This window comes from Rhinolophus sinicus, chromosome 13 (genome assembly GCF_057876585.1).
Source record: "Rhinolophus sinicus isolate RSI-liver-muscle chromosome 13, RSI-T2T, whole genome shotgun sequence".
Lineage (NCBI taxonomy): Eukaryota > Metazoa > Chordata > Mammalia > Chiroptera > Rhinolophidae > Rhinolophus > Rhinolophus sinicus.
The window spans coordinates 47,748,875-47,772,565 of record NC_142513.1 but is presented as its reverse complement, the minus strand read 5'-3'; the positions used below and the strand labels follow the sequence as shown (position 1 = coordinate 47,772,565).

Below are 23,691 nucleotides of genomic sequence, written 5' to 3'. Positions count from 1 at the left end.
GGATATGCAATTATCAACCAAGGTCAACTACAAAAGTAGGGCACACACAACCCACACAAGGGACACACCTGGAGTGTGTGGCTCAGAGGAGCAGAAAGACTGTGCCACTGAACCCCACAGCACACCTACTACATAAGGACACTATACTAAGACCAGAAGACATAGCAGCCCTACCTAATACATAGGAACAAACACAGGGAGGCAGCCAAAATGGGGAGACAAAGAAACATGTCCCAAATAAAAGAACAGAACAGAGCTCCAGAAAAAGAACTAAACAAAACGGAGTTAAGCAATCTATCAGATGCAGAATTTCAAACATTGGTTATAAGGATGCTCAGTGATCTCAGGGAGAACTTCAACAGAGAGATAGGAAACACAAAAATGGAAATGGAAAACATAAAAAAGAGCTAGTCAGAAATAAAGGATACAATAACAGAAATGAAGAATATATTACAGGGAATCAACAGTAGATTAGATGAAGCAGAGGCTCCAACCAGTGAATGTAGAAGATAAGGTAGCAGAAAACACCCAGCCAGGACAGCAAAAAGAAAAAATAATCCAAAATATTGAGAATTTAAGGGGCCTCCAGGATAATATCAAGTGTACCAACATTCGCATTAAAGGGGGTACCAGAAGGAGAAGAGAGAGCAAGAAATTGAAAACCTATTTGAAGAAATAATGACAGAAAACTTCCCTAACCTGGTAAAGGAAATAGACGTACAAGCCCAGGAAGCACAGAGAGTCCCAAACAAGATGAACCCAAACAGGTCCACAGCAAGACACATCATAATTAAAATGCCAAAGGTTAAAGACATAGAGAGAATCTTAAAAACAGCAAGAGAAAAGCAGGTTGTTACCTACAAGAGAGCTCCCGTAAGACTACCAGCTAATTTGTCAACAGAAACTCTGCAGGCCAGAAGGGACTGGCAGAAAATACTCCAAGTGATAAAAAGCAAGGACCTACAACCAAGACTACTCTACCTAAAAGCTATCATGTAGAATTGACGGATAGATAAGGAGCTTCCCAGACAAGAAAAAACTGAAGGAGTTCATCACCACAAAAACAGTATTACAAGGAATCTTAGAGGGACTTCTTTAAGATGGGAAGGTGGTTAAGAATGGGTGAAAGGGGAAGGGATTAAGAAGTACAAATTTGTTGTTCCACAGTAGTCATGGGGATGTAGGGTATAGCATAAGGAATATAGTCAATAATATTGTAATAACTAGGTATGGTGTCAGATAGGTACTAGATCTGTCAGGGTGATAGATGGGAATGGGGTGGGGGGCAGGTTGAAAAGGTGAATATATTAAGAAATACAAATTGGGGGCTGGCCCTGTGGCTCAGGTGGTTGGAGCTCCGTGCTCCTAACGCCGAAGGCTGTCGGTTTGATTCCCGCATGGGCCAGTGGGCTCTCAACCACAAGGTTGCCAGTTCGACTCCTCGACTCCCACAAGGGATGGTGGGCTGCGCCCCCTGCAACTTACAGCAACTGGACCTGGAACTGAGCTGCGCCATCCACAACTAAGATTGAAAGGACAACAACTTGACTTGGAAAAAGTCCTGGAAGTACACACTGTTCCCCAATAAAGTCCTGTTCCCCTTCCCCAATAAAATCTTTAAAAAATAATAATAAAATAAAATAAAATAAGAAAGGACATCTTGACTTGAAAAAATCCTGGAAGTACACAATGTTCCCAATAAAATCTTAAAAAAAAAAAAAGAATAAAAGAAATACAAACTGGTAGTTAATATAGAATGGAGTATATAATCAACAATGTTGTAAAGCTCATGTAAGGTGCCAGATGGGCACTGGACTTATCAGTGGGATCACGTCATAGACTGTGTAGATGCCTGACCAATGTGTTGTACAACTGAAGAGCTGAAGTAGAATAATACTGAATGTCAACTATAACCAAATATATAGGTATATATAGTCACGGGATGTAGAGTACAGCATTGGGAAGATAGTCGATGGTGTTGTAATAGCTATATAAGATGTCAGAGGGGTAGTAGCTTGGGGGGTGGGCTATCACTTTATGAGGGGTTTAAATGGCGAACTATTATGTTGTTTTGTACACCTGAAACTAATAATAAAAAAATTTAAAAAATCTAGTCAAACTTTGAAAATCCTTTCTTCTGCAGTCATTGGCCATTTAAACTTCTTATCTGAATAATGTTTTCAACTAATGAAGTGAGAAATGTCCCCATAGTGAGGTTCCAGGCTTAGACAAGGAATTAGTGTGAAATGTGTCCAGGTCAAGGTCTCCAAATAGCTCAGGGATAGAGAAAAACATGTTCACGGGGAAAAAAGAAAAAAAATGTATGAAACCAAATAAGTGAAAACAGGACTTGTAAAGGATGACTGAAGAGTTTGTATTGTTTTGCTTAGAGCAGATAACTTTGAAGGTAAACCTTCATTAAACACTACTTGGCTGAGAGTATTTTGTAAGACTGGTGACTACAGTGGGCAGTTCTCCTTTTAAGGTGTTTACAGGTGAGCTCTTAGCCTTTCTGGGAGCCTAAAGATATATTTCCTAATAAAAGTTATACCTGGTTTGAGGTGTCAGAGGATCTGCATTCATTCATTCATTCATCCATCCATCCATAGATATTGCTTATTACATTTTCACTAGAGGAGAAACAGAGGAAATTGCCTTTTACTATTAAAGAACTAAAGACAGAGGGCCAACATCACCTGTGCCAGAGGTTGTTAGTAGGTTGATTCTTTGGCCTTTAATATAAAACTATTTGTCTTAAAACATTTATTTGAAGAGAGGGACAGGCTGGATTTGTGTGTGTCTAGTTATCCTTTGAAGTACAGAATAAATCGTGGTTTTCAAAAAAGTCACAGTTCAATTGGTTTCATACACCATGAGTTTTGAGCTTATTTCTTTTTAGCATAACCAAAATGGGCACACACAACCAAAAATACCTGGAATTAAAATAATCACACCCTCACAACCACAGATAGCCAAGGGAGAAAAAAATAAATCAGTCTTCACATTTAAGTCAGTTAGTCCTTTTTTAATAAATTTGAATTCATTCATCAACAAATTTCATATTGTATCTATCACTCAATGTTGCTGTTTGTTTTTCATGTCAAATAATACCAAAAATTACATCAATGTGCTTAAGCAAAATCAGGTTTTATCTTTACAATGAGATGAAATCAACATGGGAATTGACCGTGACAGCAGTCGCCTATTCCTACTAGAATAATCCTGTACTTACCTTGAACATACGCACTGACTTGTGAAGTAGAAACATGAGTGTATGTGTGGGGCTGGCCCCAGGGAGGGGCCTGTTGTGTGAGTCTCTCTCTGGGAGGTCACTGTTTCCCCAGGTGTTGGAAATTGAGTATTTCAGGAAAACATGGCACCTTTCAATGCAGTAGAAGAGGTAATTGATCCAAGGCACACTAGCTAGTGTCCTGGGAAAATTTAATCCACCTGGGCAGCTGTTTGCCCCACGACTCAGCGTTACTGTGACGGTGGCTCGTGTCAGAGCCAATTAACTGTTCACCAACTAACTGTTCAGTTTTGCTTACATAAAATGGCCAGACATATAAACTGGTTTATCAGGTGGAGAGTTAAAGGAAGAATTATGGAATGGTTTATTCTATTCTTTCAAGCCAGGAGATTCCATGCTGAACCCATTCTGTTAGAACACACCATTGTGTGACAACCGCCAATGGGATTGTCTACTAGATACCACTGCAATGGGCCTGTCCCCTTAAAACCAGCCCCAAGCGTGCTTGGCGTCGCGTCTGCAAGGATCTCCTTGGTGAAAATATTGATTAGCTGGACAGGGGAGAAGGGCCTTGATGTGAATAAGAGAACATGTCAGAAGCTCTAGGTGCTGGCGTTAAAAACACTCGATATAGCACATGGAATGTGATTTTCAGAGCTGACAGGAATATTCTCATGGCATATTTTCTAGTTCACTTTAGATTCAGGGGGACATAGATGTCTCCTGGGATAGACAATGAAATCCCTCTCCACTCCCAGGGTGGGTGAACAAGACCAGCTTCGCAGGCCAGCCCAATCAGATCAGTCTCTCTCTCTGAGGGGATTTGTGGAGTAGGTCTCTTGAACTGTCTCAAGTATATCTGAACACAGGTCATTACAAGATGCTCCTGTACACTATGAGCCCCTGGGAAGCATTTCGGAAAGACAGGACTACTTAGAAAATTAACTTTTTATTACGTTCAGTTTTTGAGAAAGAAATACCATTATATTCAAAATTCATTATATTCAACTTTTGTCTCCTTACTCATGAGGTTTGGACATGGGTGACAGCCACCTCCCAGTAATGCCAAAGGTCGGGGTTCAGAATCATCAACCCTGCTCGCTCACTGGCTCCAGTAACTACTGCAGAGTAATGAGAGGCTGTTGTGACAGAGCACACAACCAAATGCAACTCTCTTCTGCCAAAACCAGAGTTATGCTTCTCAATATTTCTCACAACTTTTAAAAATGGAGAAGCTATAAAATAATTTTATTAGAAGAAAAGTAAGTTTCTTCTTAAATGGAGTAAAGCAAATACATACCCAAGGATCTTAAAAAGTTTGTTTTTTACAGAATATATGTATGTACTTCTGTGTGTGTGGTGTGTATGTGTAGTTACAAACACTATTTATAGGATAGCTATTATGTTAACTTCATCGCAGTGTCTACAAAGTTGTGGATCTCAGTCTTGGTGCCAAATGCATATAAAAAGCTCAAAAGCTGTTATGACTATACCATGCAAATTTATATCCAGAAAACCTCGGGAAGTAGACCACAGCTCTTCTGAGCCCCATGGGGTTTCTGCCTTTGATATTTGGGTACCTCGACTATTCATCACAAACATTTTGAATCACTTTCCTTCCAGAAAAAAATGAATGTCACAGTTCTGAATAGTATACGAGTAAATTGTACACTTAAATCGAGCATTGACTGCTTTTTGTCCACATTCATTTGCATTTTGGGGTCCCTCCTTGCTCATTCCTCGAATCACTGGATACAGAAAAAAGATACCTGAAGTATTGAAAGGGATAAGGTCTTCACAAATGTCCTTTTTTTTTTTTTCTTTAACATGTTAACAATGATAAGGCCACTTACAAGGTTTTTCCCAATCTGTTTAACTTTGAAGATTCCCCCATTGTTGCCCACGAAAAAAACTGTCGGAGAAAAGCCAAAGACCAAGAAATCACCTGGTCATCTCCAGACAAAAACAAAACCAGAGAGCAGGGGTTGGGAGAAGACATTGAAGAAAGGCAGGAATGAAGTAGGGGAAAGGATATAAAAATTGGTCCTTGCTTCTAGAATGAGACTTCGTGGATTATGTTTCACCTGACAGTGGGTTTTGAACTGTTGCAGACGCCCACAAATTAAAGGTTATTATGGTCGCCAAAGAAAAATCTAGTTATGGTCATCAGCTCATGGTGATGGCCCCACCACGTGCACCCCCAGGAAAGGTGGTGCCTCTGTCTACATGGAAAGATCTGGTACCAGCTATTAGAGAACCAGATGACACTCTGGTCATTGGTTTTGTATAGAACAGAGAGGGTGAGGCATATGTGGCATTTGGGGATAAAGTATTAATTTAGCAGTTCTTTTCAGAATATTTTGCTTTTTTTTCCTCCAAATGCTTAACTTCACTGTGACATCTGTTTGCACAACTGTAGTCACTTCAGTTTATGGATGCCTGTGATAGAAATATTGTTTACAAAAAATATATCATCTCTTTTTTTTCTTTAGAAAGATCTCATCTAAATAGTAAGTTAAGGTTGCATCTATGAAACCAGTGCACCTTGTCTTGTTTCTACGAGCTTTAAAAAGTCCAAATACTGATGAGGCCGTGGGTCAGACGGAAACAAAAGTGACTGTGTGTGTCGTCAGGTTGCTCTCCTTTGCCTCAAGAGAATGGTCACGAGTCAGTGGGTGACACGTGGTGAGTACTGGGTATGTTTCTGCAGCGTCCTAGTTAGACTAGGAGTGGTCAGATGTGCTTATGACATGTGTCAAATACAGAAATAAAGGCATGAGGATGGTTCTTGGTTTCTGAAATTGAACAGTAGAAGTGTTTTAGCTTCAATCTTAATTCTAGATAACAGAAAGTAGTCACATCACATAAAAATATAACATTGCATGCTGCCATGGTAGCAAGCATAAGAAACAATATCTTGGGAAATATACACATATATATGCATGTTATGCAAATATATTTTATATTAACATACAATGTTATAAGAGTGATTGGTAACGTAAAGACAAGGGGGGGGGGAGTCATCCTAGATGGTTTTACCTTAGAGTAACAAATAACCTGAGATGTCTACGCTTTCTGTTAAATATCAGGCCTAGAAATCCATGAGATGTGGAAGCCAGTTTCGATGATTGAAATGTCATCTGAACATTGGCACTGTGTTCCCACTGTGTGACAGGTAAGCCAATCCACTCCAATGAACGACAACAAAAACCAGACTGTACATCAGAGTACTTACAATTAGATGCCATCCATGTCTGATGGGTTTTCATAAAATGGACGTTCAGACACCAATGTGGGATCTTTCTATGTTTAAGAAAATGGTGAGATCACACTCACCCCATCTACTAAACCAGTGCAGAAAACAGACGCCCAAAAAACCCCATCGCCAAAAAAGCTGAAAAGCTTTCGCTTAGTAAACTGAAAGAGAGGATATGAAGTAGGTGACACGTTTTAAACTATCAATACCACTGTATGAGGTTTTGAAGATTAACTAAGAGTTTCTTTCTGATTTTTCAACTAAAACATCTAACTTATGATAATAAAAGACACATTTTGGGATGATGTGTTTCATGCCCTCATTCTCAAGGCATCATATTTAGACAATGCTTGTCCCTTTCAATTAAAAAAGAAAAAAAACTATGACTTTCTTTAATTTGCATCCTGTGTTAAATTTGTCCATAGCTGCAAAATGTATATATGTATGTGTATTTGTTTTAAATACACATGGGTACTGACCCCTGTGTGTATAAACACATACACATACATCCTCATATACACGTGTATTTTATATATATGCTGAAAGTTCACATATATATACAATTGCGTATGTATATATGTATGTGTGTGCACGCGTGTGTGTCTCTGTGTGTGTAAAGGTATAAAAACTTGACAGGCAGAGTAATACTTCACTCAGTGTTAAATGAAGTCTTTGAAAAGTCAAGTACAGTCACTCAGTTAACATAGTACAGCCAGTAAACTAAGTTGAAAAGAGAAAAAGTGAATGGAAATACGATCCTGGACCATCTGTCTATGGCATTCACATCGGTTAGATCGGGGATTTTAATTTTGAGCTGCGAAGATCTCCTCCGTAGATGGGTCTTCTTGTGTGGGAGGCCCCTGTCCCCCATGTGTCGCCCATGCCCCTCCCTGGGCACGCTGTGTTTCCTGTACTGGATTCCTGAGTTGTCAAAGGATATTGCTGAATTCCTCGTGTCACCGACGCTGCCCGCGACCTCATTCATTTCATTGTGAACCTCCAGGGAAGTTAACAGAATATTTCCATGAGCATCCACCTAATTGGAAGAAAATGCACGTCGTTAGACAGCCAGCATGTCAATAAATCTAATTTCCATATGCAAATCCAGGGCAGGCTTGCCATACAATCATGTCACATGTCTTATGAGAATGTGCACATCTGTCAAACACAGCACTCTGTGTTGGTGGGAAATGTCATTTTGGAGGCTTAAGTGCAGTTTAGAGACTTTATTTCCTTGATTTAAAAATTGTCACATAAGAGATTAGATAAAATGAGGAGGAACTTTTCAAATTGAAATTTCACACTATGGATACAAGTCCTTCCTGAAGAGAAAATTAAAGTACGAATGCCTTTCAAGACGATAACTTTGTGTTATAACCATTTTTTTCTGCTACTGTAAACTGGATGGACAGTATTCTCCCGTTCTTCTCTGGAAGTCACCTTGTCCCCTTTTCTGGTGGTATAAAAATACCCACATTACAGGGCAGACGCAAGCGAACACTCGTATGACGACTTTGGTAGGGTAGATGGACACTGCCACGCGGGCACAATTCCTAGCCCACTTCCGGTCCTGGCAGGACGCCTACATTTTAAGGGCTATATTTAAGACAGGCTGAAGTCCCTTTCCACATTTCAGCCAAACTTGAAAATGAAAACATTGAATTCTGTGTGAAAAACAGCTTCAGACCTTTCAGGATAGTCTACTCATGATGGGCCATGGTCTGCCATGGAACTTTCCACAGAGCATGCCTGAGGCTCAGGGTCCCCAGTGCAGTCCCTCCTGGGGTGAGTCTGTAATGTCTCCTCTCTGAGCATACCACGCCCTCTCAGGGCATCGTGGGCCATCCCACTGTCGCCTGGGTGATCACTGTTCTCCACTCCTTGCCCCGTCCTTGTGTAAAGCCTACTTCCTCTAGAACTAGGTTAGGTGTCTCTGGCTTCCTCCGTGAAGCTTTCACAAAATCAGTTATTTTGTGGAAGAATCATTTATTGTTATACTAATTGAATCTCCCCATCTTCTGTATACCCTTTACTTTTATTAAAGGCTAGATGTGCAGGAGGTGAGGTGGGGAGAGAAGATGCTGGACTAAGAAGAAGCAGGAGCCTGTGCCAATCTCAGCACTGACAGGAGCACAGGTGGGATGGCCCCCAGGCACCCAGGTGGCCCAGACTCAGGAAGGGCCATACACATCCAGGCCACCCAGGCTCTGACACAAAAGGCACTGAACAGGACTCTGAGATGTCTATGCCATGGTTTGGGAATGTCATTCAAGGTTGCTTAACTAAGCTTGGGGAAGGAGAGGTGTGGTCAGCAGGATGTCCCACGTTACTCCCCAGAACCTGCGTGTGTTACCTACACACAAACGGGACTAATTAAGGTTAGGGATCTTTTGATGGGGGGGAAGGGGGATTTCCTGATTAACCCTTAAAAGTGAAGAACTTTCACCAGCTAGAATCAGACGAGGAAGTCGGCAAGATGCGGCAGAAGGTGAAAGTGTGAGTTGAGGTGTGACAAGAACCGGGTTCGCCATGGTAGAGAGGGCTGCAGGGAGGGCACGAGAAGAAATAGGGTGGCCTCCAGGAGCAAAGACTGGCTGCCAGTCTGTGTGGCAGGGAGAGCTCAGTTCTACCACCACAAGGGACTTGTGTGGTCAACAACTTGAACGGCCTGGGTGGGGGTAGATTTACCCGCAGAGCCTCCAGAAAGGAATTCAGCCTGACTGACCCCTCGTTTTCTATCTCCTAAGGTGAGAGCCAGCTGAGCCCCACTGTACCCGGACCTCTGACTGACACGCCTGTGACGTCATGCTGGGTGCTGTTTAAAGTGGCTACGTCTATGGTAATTTGCTATGGCAGCAACCAAAACTAGTACCGGAGGGAAGAAGGAAGGTCTCAGTGGGGAAATGCAGTTGAGTTGGGCCTCAAAGAATGAGGAGACATCTTCTAGGCAACAGGCAGGAAAAAGACAAGCGAAGTCTTGGAGATCACCTGGGGGGTTCTGAGAAACACAAACTTGCTGAGGGGGACTCAAGTCCTGGAGAGAATGGATTCAGACACACAGTTGCCGGCACTTGCTAAGCTCGTGATAGATGGGATGCCTGGCCTTCTTATCGCCGTCACTGTCATCTTTGTATCATCTTATCATAATAGGCAAGTACCCCTGGTGGTGAACAGAAAAGGAGTCAGCCACAGCGATTTCTAGGTAGAAAAGTGACGTAGCTCTGAAACACAACTCAAGCTACAGGATGAAGGGTAAAAGGTGGATTCAGGGTAAGAAAGTGGAGAGAGGGCCTGAGCTCAAGTGCACTGTACTGGTTCCTGTGCCCTTCAGGACAGTCTGGAAGACAAACGCCAAAAGATAATGAGTCTCTGCTTCCTTCCTGGCGTAGCACCCAATGCCAGCATTTTCTGCAGGTGTCACCCAACCCTTGGTGTGCCCCCAGCAGCGGCTTCACCGGTGCCAGTTCATTTCTGCGTCTCCACAGTTAAGGCAGTGGGGAGGGGTGGAGAGAGACGTTCTCACCACCCCACCCCCACCCAGCCCCCGACCTTTCCTGAGCTCCCTATAGAGACACCGACATGGTCCATGCAGCAGTGAGCATGCCCTTGGCCTGGCTTGTACCCTGTTTTCCTGCCCAACACTGCCTGTGAACCACAGGGTGAAGGGTATCACGGCAGGGATAAACCATGAGCATCTATGGTTTCTGCAGAAGGCAGACAACCAGCTGGGGGGTGCTTGGCGATGCAAATGGACGAAGATAACACCTTCTGTACCTGGGAGAAAACTCTTCATGGAGACCCACCCTTGGGAAACGAGGCAGAGTGCTGCCAGAATCACACGAGCTATGTTATCTTTTTATCCAGTGGAAGGAAACATTCCAGTGGGGCCTGCATCTTGAAAGAACCAAGAACGTTAGACCTTTGCAAAAGTTTGGTTTTTTCCAAGTAGTAATGTAGAATTTATTCTCTTCAGTAAGTGATTTATTACACATTAATTACAAACTCAGAAGACTGAAATTGTTTTTCTGAAGGTAGAGAAAAAACCAAAACATTATTTAGCTTAAAAAAAAAATAAATAAACAACCTCTGCATTCTATATAATGATTTGAACACAAAAAAAACCCATGAGATGAAAAGCCCTATCGTCCACATGGGAAGATGGGATGCCTCACCAGACACAAGCACTCTGAGGTTCTGGACCCTTCCTCAGGATTGCTCATGCAAAACATTCCTGTACACCTGCTCTGAGTCATGCCCTGTGCCTGGGGTGGGACCCCACATATCAATAAGAGAAGGTCACTGCTTCCCAGGTGTCTAGCAGGAGACAGCTTCAAGTAATCAGCAAAAACATTTTTTAAAAACTGCATATTGGGGCGGCCGGATGGCTCAGTTGGTTAGAGCGTGAGCTCCGAACAACAGGGTTGCCGGTTTGATTCCTGCTTGGGCCAGTGAGCTGTGCCCTCCACAACTAGACTGAAGACAACAACTTTAGCTGAGCTGCCACTGAGCTCCAGTGGGCGGCCGGATGGCTCAGTTGGTTAGAGCGTGAGCTCTTAACAACAAGTTGCCAGTTCGACTCCTGCATGGGATGGTGGACTGCGCCCCCCGCAACTACATTGAAAAACGGCGACTGGACTTGGAGCTGAGCTGCGCCCTCCACAACTAAGACTGAAGGACAATGACTTGGAGCCGATGGGTCCTGGGAAAAACACACTGTTCCCCAATAAAGTCCTGGAAATACATATTGCCCCCTTTCCCCCAATAAAATCTTAAAAACAACAAAACTGCATATTGCCCTTTAAACATATTTTTAAACACATACTGACAATACCATCTTCTTCCTAGTTATCAAAAATGCCATATGAAAAGGCCCTTTTATCAAAATCTAGAGGATTCTGAACAACTTTGTAGAACAAAATACCAAATAAAGAAATACTTTTTCTTCAAGGAAGGGAGAGGGGTATTTTATGACATGATTAATTCAGTCGAGCTCTGTTGGTTCTAATGACTCAGAGTCTCTCCTGGCTTTAAAAAGATGCGTTTATGAAACTTCTCCTCTCTTCCCACAAGGAAAGTAAGAAACATCACATCAGTGGGACCACACTGGTGACAGATACCACTCATAGACACATGTTCCACAGGATTACCACGTCTGAGTCATGGTGTGTGTGTTTTGATAGATGCAAAGAATCAGATGCTGTCTAGTAAAGAAGGCATGATGGCCATACAAATGTGACATGCCACCTCACAAGCACGGAAGTTGGAAAAACAGGGACAATATCAACTGCTTGAAGTAGGGAGTACAGAGGCAGGATGGGAACAAACAGGAAGAAAAAGAATCAAGGGCAATATCATGGAGAAGAGCATCTGTCTTAGGTCCCAAAGGAGGGGAAGCTGTGGACAGAGAAGAAAGAGATTCTGGGAAGAGAGACTCAAAGGCAGAGATAATACATTTGGTGATTTCAGGACCTGCACAAGGAGAGTGAAGAAAACATAAGTGAAGTCAAATGAATGCTGAGTTGATCTTTCAAGACTTAATGACAAATTTATATGAATCAAGTCCTGTTTTCCCCAGTCCCCTGTGGCCTGTGCTGTGCTTTTGGGAAAGGACTCATGTGGGGGAGGTGGGTGGACGGGTGGTGTGTGTGCCCTGAACTCTGGCAAAGGAAACTTAGTCTGAAGGGCACCAACCCCAATTCTCTACCAATATCATCAATAACTGACCAACTCAGAGTGCTTCCAGGCACTCTGGACATTAGGGCTGCCTTGAAGCTGTGTCAGAGCAGCCCCGGGAGGTGGGTCTCAAGAACCAATACAATTTCGCATTATTCCCTTTTCAGAGTGAGTGAACACTTGTAGTGGAAATCATAGCACTGAAAGGAACGTGAATATATATCGAGTTAATAAGAACTTAGTGTAGACTGGTTTCGTGACTTTTGACTTACAGTTTTACATTTACATAATTTTCATTTAATCAGGAACTGATATGTAGAAAATGTACACCAAATTATGAGAAGATATATTTTTTCTGAAAGAATTAAAGGGTTATTAAAGTCTATTAAATCTTAGAATTTCAAACAAATACAGTTGGCTCTTATACAATGTGGGGGCTCGGGGTGCCGACCACCCACAGTCGAAAATTCACATTTAACTTAAATTGATGGGTCCCCAACTGCACATAGAAAATATGTTTACTAATCTCTTCCTATCATCTAGAATGTAAATCTTAAAACAAATTAAATGTGGATGTAATACAAGACTGAAAGGCCTTGTATTGAATGATAGCTGATGACTTGCAATTTTTAAAGCACTTCATGAATCCTCCTTATTTTGAGGAGCTTGTCTCATGTCTACTATAATTAAAATCACTGCTTTCAATGTAGTTTTTCTTCCTGCTCTATAATCTTGACAGGTGAAAACATTTAACGATTAAAAATATCACATACTTGGGGGGATTTTCATTTTCCCCTAAAATGTGTCACCAGATTGGTGCACACTAGTTATCTTACTCTCTACTTACCTTCAAGCTTCTACGTTAAGTACAATACTCTAGTTTTAGAAAAAAAAATAAGAAGGGATTTGCCATTCGGGGAATGGAATCTAGCTCTTTAGTAAGAGAAATGATGTCAAGCTTACAGCTGATTCCTTACCAAGAATTCCGACTTTCTTCCACTTGATGAAATTCAAATAATAGTGGGTGAACTTGCAAAATATCACAAGGCCTATAACCATAATACAGGCACTGCAACCAGAGACTAACTCTTGGGTAGAGAAGGAACTCAGGAACCAACAGAGGTTAAGCACACATAAATTAAGGTTAAGATTTACGTTGCACCCCTGGTCTGCAGAGAAACTACGTGAATATGCAAACATTTTAAGTACTCATAAATCAACCAGTAAGTTAAAATATTGGACGATCACTGGATAGAAGGAAAAACTACTCATGATTTTACAATAGCGTCAATGATGGCATTGTCCCAAAGGCAGTCCCAAAGCATAGATCCCTCCTGGGTGGCCGCAGAGCCTCTGAGGGCTGAGTGACATCCCTTAAGGGACATGAAAGGCACTCTCAGGAAAGACAGTGACAGGGCAAGGCATTGCTGTCATCTGAGTGTCTACTTGTTTGACGCCTTGGGCCACAGGGTTCTCCTCTATGACACCGAGGGGGCTCCCTAAGGCCGCTGTTGGCTACACTGATAAACACTCCTAAGAGATGTCACTGAAACTAAATGAGTGAATAATTATAATTAAAAAGAACTCTTGACGCTGTTGGCCAATCCTTAGTGCCATTTCTGTTTTGCATAAAACTTGTGATTATGTTTTCTCGTTTCCCTTTAATTCATCCACATCATGTGATATAAACTTTTAGGGAAGTTCAATTCTACTTTAAAATTATCACTAAGTTCTTAGGTGTAGTCAGCAACAGTTTTTAACGTTCACCCTTAAGAGCATCAAATATGCATTTAAAACTAGTACATATGCCTTTGCGTATCGACTTCAACCCTCACGGCTGATTACAGAAAAGCACAAACACGGAGAGGCTTTCACAGAACTGCTGGGAAAACAGAAACAAATTTTCAGGAAAAGCAACAATAAAAATGGACTCCTGAATGAACTGAAATTTTCCGCTGCGTCTGCTTTACATTATATTCTGCCTATGTTCTGCTCATTTGCTCTGTGGGTATTAGAGGCTTGGGGTTTTTGTGTTTGTTTGGAATTTTATGCTTCACACTCAAAAAGGGTATTTCTTTAGCCCAATTTGACTGTGCTAAACCGTCTCTAGAAGAAACGAGACAAATTTCTAATCTGTTTAAGTTATGAGGGGACTTGGGAGAGCATTGTATGTATCTGTGTATCTGTGCAGTAGAAACAGTAATAATGTGATGGAGTCTAGTTGCCATGGAAACAGCATGACCAAAGCATGGTGTGTGTTCATAGTAGGATGCAGACTTACTTGGAAATATAACAGCATGGTACTAAGTATATTTTCCACTGAGAACTTCATGATAATTTTGCCTGATTTTATTCACAGATCCTGGGTTTCTCTGACCAACTCTATGTTTTGCTGGAAGGATGTGAGCCATTTACACCCATTTAGCATGGCTCCTTCATTCACAGAGGCTTGCGGACCTAATCTGGTTCACAGGTGGGTCACGGATGCAGTGGTACCTGAAAGTGGCAGGGGCCGGGGATGCACTGAGAGCACGGGAAATAGCAAGGAAACTTCATGGGTGGGGCTGGAGAAATAAGTACGTTTAACAAGAAGAATTTGAAAATAAAGAAACATAGCAAGCAACAAGCCCAGTATGTAAAAAGGTAGAAATTCATTTTTGAGGACTTGATAAAGACAAAAATTCTATAGAAATCATGTGTTTTCACTAAAATATTGTTTATAATTGCAAAAACATAACACTTTTAAAAAAATAAACTGAAATGACATATGACTACAAAGTTCCTTTGTAATTGGAAGCATGCTGAGCTGGGCTGGAGGGGGCGGTCCTAATTTACTCCCTTCTCAGTGTGGCCCAGGGAATTCTTAGAGCAGTGCACTTGGCCGCTGCTGTTATATCTGCCTGGCCCTGGCTTTGGGCAAGAAACCCACTAGGGGTGTGGCCAGGGCCACTCTGTGAGAGTCCCAACCAGAGCACTGCTTCTGCCTCAAGCTAAGCACCTTGAACCAGGAGTGAGGGTGGGGGTGGGACAAGAGAGGGGTCTGCCCACACTGTGCAAAGACCTGGCACGCTGATATCACATTGGTAATTTTACCACTAAAAGAAAGTTGCAACACTTTGGAACATGCTTTTGCCTGTTAAGGTCAGACCCCACATCCCTGAGTTTCCTTCATTCTGGCATACACGTGTTCTGTTCTTTTCATAGGAAACTGGGAAACTTTGGGCCCCTCCATTTTTTGCGCTGATTTGGGTTATACGTAAAACTCAGTGACCTGCAGGACGCAACACTTCCCGTTATGTTGAACGAGCCCACACAATGGCTACTCAAAGGCCATGCAGGTAACTGTAGTAACTGACGAGGTTGGGGGCAGGGTGGGATCTGCAATCAGCACGACTGGATGGTCACGACAGTGGAGGGCCTACCCGGTTGCTTTCGCTCTTCGAACGGTCATTCTTGGCCTTGGCTGTCTTTTCTGCAAGCTTCTTCTGCCTTTGAGGGCCTCTTCCAAAGAAAATGTAGTTGACAAAGGCATACTCCAGAAGGGCCAGAAACACAAAGACAAAGCAGCCCATGAGGTACATGTCAATGGCTTTGACGTAGGGGATTTTGGGCAGCGTCTCCCGAAGGTGCGTGTTGATGGTCGTCATGGTCAGGACGGTCGTGATCCCTACAAAAGAAATGGGAGAGTAAGAGGCGGAAGCGTCCCATTTGTGGCCCACTTCTCACTTTCTTTTTGTATTTTCTCAGAGCTTGAATTACTTAGAAATAATGGATTGAATATTATTGGGCAATCAGAATGCCACAGCACATCCAGTGTGAGGTTTGGGCAGCAGGTCACACCTCAGGTAAGGGGGCTGTACCCGGTGGGAACACCGCAGCCCCACATGGTCCTGAGGGTGATGGGGGTGGGAGTGTTGGGGTGTCGGGCTCCAGACGAGAAAGGGCACTCTGTGAAAGTTGGAAGAAATGGAAGTAAGCCCAGAATTTAGCATAACAAACTGAGCGTCTGGATGAGAAGAAGCTTCCAGAAAGAAGAATGAAATCTATGAAGACTCTGAGAACCTAAGGTCACCTACGGCTGGAGAGGTGAGGCTGTTAGTGACGGCTCAGAGAGCCTGCCCGGCAGAAGAAAACGATTCTTTCTGCAGTCCTTTATGAAGCAAGAGGAAGAGGCAACGATGTCAAAAACTAAGGATGCGATCCAGCCCTGAGCGCAAAGAGTAGTGAGGGCAAACTGTCACACAGAGCGACTCCGTCCTCTGTAAGACGGAGTCTGCACAAGGGGCTCAGGACATGTTTCCTGATGTCAAGGGCTAATGGTTTTATTCAAGCTATCAATCATCACCATACTTTGGGGCAACTGATGGGCTCCCCCTTTTTATGTCTTTATGCTGAATTTGTTTAGATAGTAGTGTGCGAATGATCTCATTGTTACTCTAACGGAGCTGAGTTTAGTCCCTAAAAACATGCAAAGACCACACTTTGCAATCCTTCCGTAGCAATGGGTGGGGTTCTTGCTGTACAAAGAATCCATATTGGATGATCTGAAGCCACACAGAGCAGGGGACACCTTGGTTAGTGACATGAACAGAGCTAGTTGAACTGAGCAAAGCCACACGTGCAGAAGAGGCCTGTATGGCTCCCTTGTTGGTGAGACGGTGACCACGGCAGCTGACTGTCTCTCCTGGAGACAGACTCTCAAAATATGAAGCCGTCTCAAGGAAGCAAGGCAGCTCCACCCATGTGATTGTGCCTGCGTCTTCCAGGACCCGACGGACAGAAAAAGCATCATCCTTGTTGCTATGTCAGGCCGTGGTTCTCCAGCCACAGCATCCGGAAAACCATCGTGTCGCTGCGGCCAGGAGGCAGTGCAGGCCCCAGCGGTCAGCGCTCCCAGGATGTGGGGCCGAGTCCAGGCCACCTCTGCATGTGGTCCCACCAGCGGTGCTTCTCTGACCCCCCGACTCCCCTCCAAACTACAGGCCTCAGAGCCCACCCGGAGGGCACGAAAGAGCAGTCCTCGTCCCTCCTCGTCCCGGCTCTGAACTGCTATGGATGGTAGAGGCAGGAACTGGAGAACTGAGAACCTTTTTATGTGGAACTGTAAACCATGATCGCTTAGGGGACACACGGAAACCGAAGGAGTCAGAACATTTACCAGTCCCCTTAAACACAACTCATTGCACCTGGGGACTTGTAAAACCTGAAAATGGCAATGGGATAACTAGAGTTTATAAATAAATGAGAAAATGCTGTTATTCCACAACATGTAATGTTGCTGCCACTGCTTCTTTTTCCCTCCCAAATGGATTTGGAACACTTCATGCATTGCTTAAGTGGTTGCTTTGGTTCTCCAGTTGACTATTTTGAGTGGACGTGTATAACACAGGCCTCGGTAGGTGTCCCCAGGAAATGGGCTGGAAGAACGGGGATAGGGACAGAGCCGGCACATGTCACAGCCGCTCAGCCTGGTAGACATGACCCTTCAATGGGTGAGGACCCCCAATGGGTGAGTGCAGGCTCAAGGGGTTCCTTACCAGTAAGAGTTTTGGGGGAGCACTCCACTCCTTCTAGTTTGGGCTCACATGAGTCTTGGTTTAAAAGACCAACGCCTTTACTGGTTCCTTCCATCGTTTTGCTTCCTGTCTAGATACTGTGGACAGTAGTGGACAGGAGTGGTTCACAGGCTAGACGACACAGACCACGTGACCGCAAGGCCAGGCCCAAAGCCCAGCTCTACCACTTCCCAGTGGCGTGATCTGAGTGAGCTTTGATGGGTCTATCATTGAGAGCTGCTGTGAAGTCTACTTGCAATGCCCGCAAAGCAATGGTGATGCCCTAATAAGTGGGAACTGGCACTGGTACCACCACCAATAAATAATCACATTTACTGCCATCATTACAGAAAAAGTAATTGTTCCATAGCCTCTAGTTCCTGGCAAGAGGCCTGGTTCTGGCAGCCTTGCCGTGGACTGCTGCTCTCAGAGGGGACCCTGTCGGATTGCAGGACAGGACACGGCTGGATGGTCCCTTTCGTGTTCTTTGTACTTTTACCCAGCTGTGAAGTCCTTCTACAAATTGTTAGCCTCAAACAAACAATTTCTCATTTAGATTATGTTAATAAATAATGCATTTGAAAAGCTGCATTTATAAAGCCGACTATGAAATAAAAATATGATTTGCATCATTGAATTAAAAGCTATCTTAGTTCTCTTCTTTGTGATCAAGATAATGTGGCCTTAATTATTTTAGCATATGTTTTCACTTTCAGAAGCACCCGTTACTATGATTCATTGGTAAGTGGACGTCAGAGTTTTGAGGCAGACCATCTAATTACAACTCCCAGCTTTGCAGTCTGGTGGCTTCTAACACTAACAGTTCAACAGATCTAGGGGCCAGATACTGGGCAGCAGGAAAACGTACAACCCCAAAGTGTACAGAGAAGTGGGGCAGGCCAGCTGGGTGGAGAACCGGCGCCCCTCTCAAAAGAGACACCCCCGGACAGCACCGGGTCCCATGGCGCCCTGAGCCCCTGGCACAGCTCTACACAGATGGTGGCTGAGCCCCCCCACCCCCACCCCATGCAGACCTGCACCTTTGAGAACTTATTTACAAAGGAGGTGCCTCAGTCATGGTGCAGCCACTCAGGATAACAGCACACAGCACCCCAAGCATTTCAAAGGTTGTGGTAGCAGATGAGACACCCGGAGTGGGGCTGGCGGAGGGGATTGCTCCAACCAAAGCCTTCCAAACCATGGCCACAAGCTCTTAAGGAGGCATGGCGCACGTTAACACCTTAAGGGCTCTGAGCCTCCCTCAGTAATAATAATTAGTAATAACTCTTGCTTATCCTTTTGGCTTTTTTTAATGCATGGTTTCTACATTGTAATAGACCAAATAACTCTTTTCCATGTGCTGTCTATTAACACCGTAGGACTCACCTGTGGCGGTTAAGGAGGAGCGTCCTAGAGCCAGCTAACTGGGTTAAAATCTCTCTGACATTCAGTCTATGACTTTGTACCAGTTACATAGCTTCTAAAGTGGGGACAATGACACGCCCTGTTATGCTATGGAACTTCTGCAAAACTGACAAGCTGACCACATCAATGGCCTTGCAGAGAACCCAGCACCTGAGTGTTTAGAGAGTTTCAGCCGAAATGATTATTGTTGTTGTTATTGTGGCGTGTTCGTGACCCTACCCTATACCTTTCCTTAAGCAATTGGAGGTCAGCTGTTGACACTTGCCAGTCCCTGCAGAGCCAGGCTCAGAGGCCATATTCTGTGTGGGCAGAAGGCAGCCGTGGGGAGTGGTGTCCCCTGAGAGCTGCACCAGTGGGAGTCCTGTCTACTCAGACACTACGGCCCTAAGATCACAGCTGCCTTTAGATCTCCAGGCTTCAGTTTCCCCCTGGCACTGGAGACTGCCATTTGCACCTACCTCCCAGACTTCTGACACCCACCAGAACCTGGCACCCCTCAGCGGTGAAACTTCTGCAATTGTGGGCAGACCATCCTTTGTCCCAGCAAAGCCACAGCAGAATGATTTATGTCTACAACATAATGCTGGGTCTTTAAGAACAAGTGGAACCTCCTTTCCTGCCTGTAATGAGGTTGGGTTGACCACAACCCACTTCAGACAGATTATCTATTTAACAGCATGGTAGACACTGTCTTACAATTAAAGAGCTACAGAATTTGGTTATCTAGAAAATTTACAAGTTTGCACCTCACTCCTCCTGGTGCCAGGTAATTATGGTGCTTTGGTCACCTATTTCTAATTATCTCAGTAATGACAAAATGCCAGAGGCCAATTCACTGTGAAGCTCAGGAAGCTTCAGCTTCCGGGCTCTGCTTTCACAGGCCTTATCCAGACTCATCCAGACTCGGGGAGGGGTCCCAGGAACTTTAGACTCCTATGCTTTATATCCTTTTCCTTAAAGAGAGCCCTTGAAATTGTATAAGCTAACAGTTCTGCAAAATTTGGATCTGCCCCTGCAAATTCATTTTAGCTCTGGCAGGTGAGAAGAAGAGAAAATAGTTTGAGAGTAACCTGAAAAAAAAAAAAAGGCAAAACCTACAGAAAAGATCACAGGGGCTGGGGTGGGGGGAGCGGGTGGTAAAGTCTGCAGGCTGTAGGAAAAATCCTGGAGATTTTTGTTAGCGATGCTTTTCTTACCATTCTCACTAGAAATACATAACAATTAATACATCACTTTTCAGTTTTTTTGATACTTTTTTCTCAAAGTGCTTTTTTTTTTAGAAGAGGGTCCTGGAGCCAGCTAACTGGGTTAAAATAACTGGGACCCTAACACTTTTAGAAATAGTTTACCTAAGTTTCTGTGCTATTTCATGGGGGAAAAGAATCTAATCTTGAATCTAATTGTGCAAGTCATATATCTTGTGGATCTAAACCAGATACCCACTTGCACACATATACACATATTCTCCTAGAAAAAAAACGTTAAAAGTCCTGGGGAAAGATGGTAAACAGAAAAAGGAGGAAAGAGGGATAAGTGGAACCCTGAATTCTCTTGCTTCTCTATAAGTTAATTTCCCCCCCCCCCCAAAATGTTGACAATTCTTTTCCATAAATTTTAAAAGTGTTATTGATAATTCCACTTTCAGGAATTAAATTCAACCCTACCCAAATATATGGTGGTGGAAGGAGAACTGACTCTGGGTGGTGAACACACAGATGATGGGATTTATAGATGATGTAATACAGAATTGTACACCTGAAATCTATGTAACTTTACTAACAATTTTCACCCCAATAAACTTTAATCAAAAAAAAAAAAAAAAAAAAAATCAACCCTACCCAAAGGAGGGATGGACTAGATAAGTGCTCTTCAGCTCTGTACTTACCCAACATGTATTTGAATATTTATTTTGTCCACGCAGGTTCATAATAATTAGCTGAGTAAAGAATAATCTTTCTGAAATATAAGCCTTCCCTGAATAATCAATATATGTTAGAAATAATAATGGAAATTATAATATTTATTGAACGTGAGCTGATAATCCAGTTGTCAAATAACCAGTGGCCAGAAAAGATCACCAGAGCTCTTATGAATTGCTCAGAACCTAATCACATATTTTAAAGCTCATTAAATTGTGTCATTCCAATTACATGCTATAATATTTGACTATTTTTCTGACTTGAAAAAAGAAGAATGCACAATTAACTATGTCTTCTTTCTGGGCCACAGGATAATTTTGAACAGGAAATGTTAATCCCTGCTTTAAAACTAGTGTTGAAAATAGTTTTATTATGCAAATATTCGGCAAGCATATTTTCCCTTTCATGGGCATGAAAATTCACATTTGAGCCTGATAATTAAATTAACACATCAAAGCAATCGTGCATGAAATTGGTGTTTCAAGATAAAAAGTGACTCTATGGGCAAGACTGGTGTCAGAAACTGTAGCTGAAACTCTAGCCTTTGGACGCCTTAATGGTGTAACGATGCGGTCACTTTACATCTCGGCACCACCTTAGAATGGCACCTACCAAGGGCAACTCGAGCCGCGGAGGCATCGTAGTTGATCCAGAAGGACACCCACGAGAGGATGGTGATCAGTATGGAGGGCATATAAGTCTGCAGGATAAAGTATCCGATGTTCCTTTTCAACCGGAAGCTCAGGGAGAGCCGAGGGTAGGCACCTGCAGTGACAGACAAGGGTTACGTTGGAGAGGAGACACGGCAGACAAGAATTTGCTTCCACTTCTGGGGTCAACAGGATGCATCTGAGAAGCCCAGGAAAGGAGGGGTGGTCCAGGAGTGTGTCATTGGCTTCTGTCCACTGGTGGTGTTTATGCAAGAACTGGGAGGGCAAGGTATTCCAGTCTATTTGTAAGGAAACGATGAATATCGTCTCCTAAGGCTCCATGCCCAGCTGAGAGCTACTCCTGCAAACTTGGGGAAGGCCTTTAGCTTACAAGAATACAGGATAATGCCAAATACCTTATTTACGTTTCAATTAATGGCTGACCCCTTCTTCTCTACTACAGACGGGGAGGCATGGCTCAAGGCTTTATTGAGCCAATTGGTTCTTGCCGGTGGTCCCCTATCAGGCCATCCAGAGTGACACTACACAGTTTGTGAGGCACTGACCCTAGGCAGACTGGCACCCTGAGAGCTGGACAGGCACCCTGAGAGCTGGACAGGCACAGAAGGCAGCCTGGTAGGCAGAGATCGCTGCTCCTACCACAGGAAAGGCGCTAAGAAGAGCCTTGAAAAAGCACCTGGTCCGTTTTCTCGTGGGTGAACCCGAGTGCTAATCTTCCAATGTGTGTGTGTGTGTCTCACTCAGATCAGCTGTGGAACCCAACCAACACCACCATGCAGAGCGAGGAAACATTTATGAGTACTTTCTATTTGTCTCTTCGGTTGTATTTTGTCTTTCTTGGAGCAAGGCAACTGTAGCTTCCGTTTTCTCCTGTCCAGTTCAAGAGTCCACTTTATTGGCTCCAAACTGCTCAGCGCCTAAGGATTCTAATGAAGCTGATTGAAGGTCAACCAGTGGAAACCCAATGGGCTTCTCTAACCATCAACCTCTCAGCCTCCTCCCTCCCCCCTCACTGCTGGACATAGCGTTCTTCCTGACATTGCTCTACCCCTTACTTTTCTTTTTCTTTTTCCCCCTTACTTTTCTTGATGTCCTTCTGCTCCAAGCCTGGCAGGTTCCTAGTCTCCTGCCCCCAAGGATATGCCTTTCTCAAACTTCACTCCACGTCCCTTTCTGGTTACGTGTCTCTTCCGTAGCAGTCTGATTCACTCACGTGACTATTGCATTTCCATAAAGATGAAAGCCTTCTATCTCCAGGCTCTTCCTTCAGCGGGAACCACATTTTCAGCCAGAATTATATAAACTGGAAAGACCCAGCACAAGAGGCTGGCAATCTGGGAAATTTCCTCCAGTCTGTGTGCGCGTGTGCATGTGTATGTGTGGTTTTCTTTACATGGCTCTGATCAAATGCATATATCATATCGTAGTCATAAAATAAACATTTTCACACTTACTATAAACTATTTGTAAACATAATTTAAAATTATTTCGAATGTATATACACGTATACACATATGTGCACATTAAATATATACACATGTACTCTATAAATACATTTTCCTTAATGTAACTTTAGGTTCTTTCCAGTTCTGCAAAACTATAAATAATACTCTAAGAATATCTTTGAGTAGACTCCTTTTGCTATATTTAGACTTATTTCCTTAGGATGAATATGATGAAAATGCCAAAAGAGGCATTGCTAGGCCAATGTTTGAGCCTTTTGATCTGTATTGCCAAATTACTTTGCAAAATTATCACACCGGTGTACACTCCACTACGAGCATGTTATAGAAATACCTGTGAGTATATCACCTTGCAAACATGACGATACTATGTAATTTCTAAAAAATAACTTCTGCTAATTTCCTTGGGAAAATTTGTCCTTTCAATCACTTTCTTTAACTGAATACTTCATAAATGTGTGATTTCCTCTGTATTTAAT

The 23,691-nt window shown here is 43.2% G+C and overlaps 1 protein-coding gene across 2 annotated transcripts in view; it reads right to left on the bottom strand.

Annotated features, from left to right (window-relative positions):
• Nucleotides 1-3,010: 3,010 nt before the first annotated feature.
• The window catches only part of GABRB3 (gamma-aminobutyric acid type A receptor subunit beta3), a 162,178-nt gene continuing 141,497 nt past the window's right edge, over nucleotides 3,011-23,691 (bottom strand). Inside the window, exons 7-9 of one of the 2 annotated variants that reach the window (XM_019753228.3) lie at nucleotides 21,691-21,843; nucleotides 15,602-15,846; nucleotides 3,011-7,542 (exon numbers count right to left, since the gene is read on the bottom strand). In XM_019753228.3, coding sequence (XP_019608787.1) covers nucleotides 7,201-7,542; nucleotides 15,602-15,846; nucleotides 21,691-21,843 — 740 coding nt within the window. In that variant the 3' untranslated portion in view covers nucleotides 3,011-7,200. The remainder of the gene's footprint in view (nucleotides 7,543-15,601; nucleotides 15,847-21,690; nucleotides 21,844-23,691) is intronic. The other variant, XM_074317238.2, reaches the window with a different exon arrangement.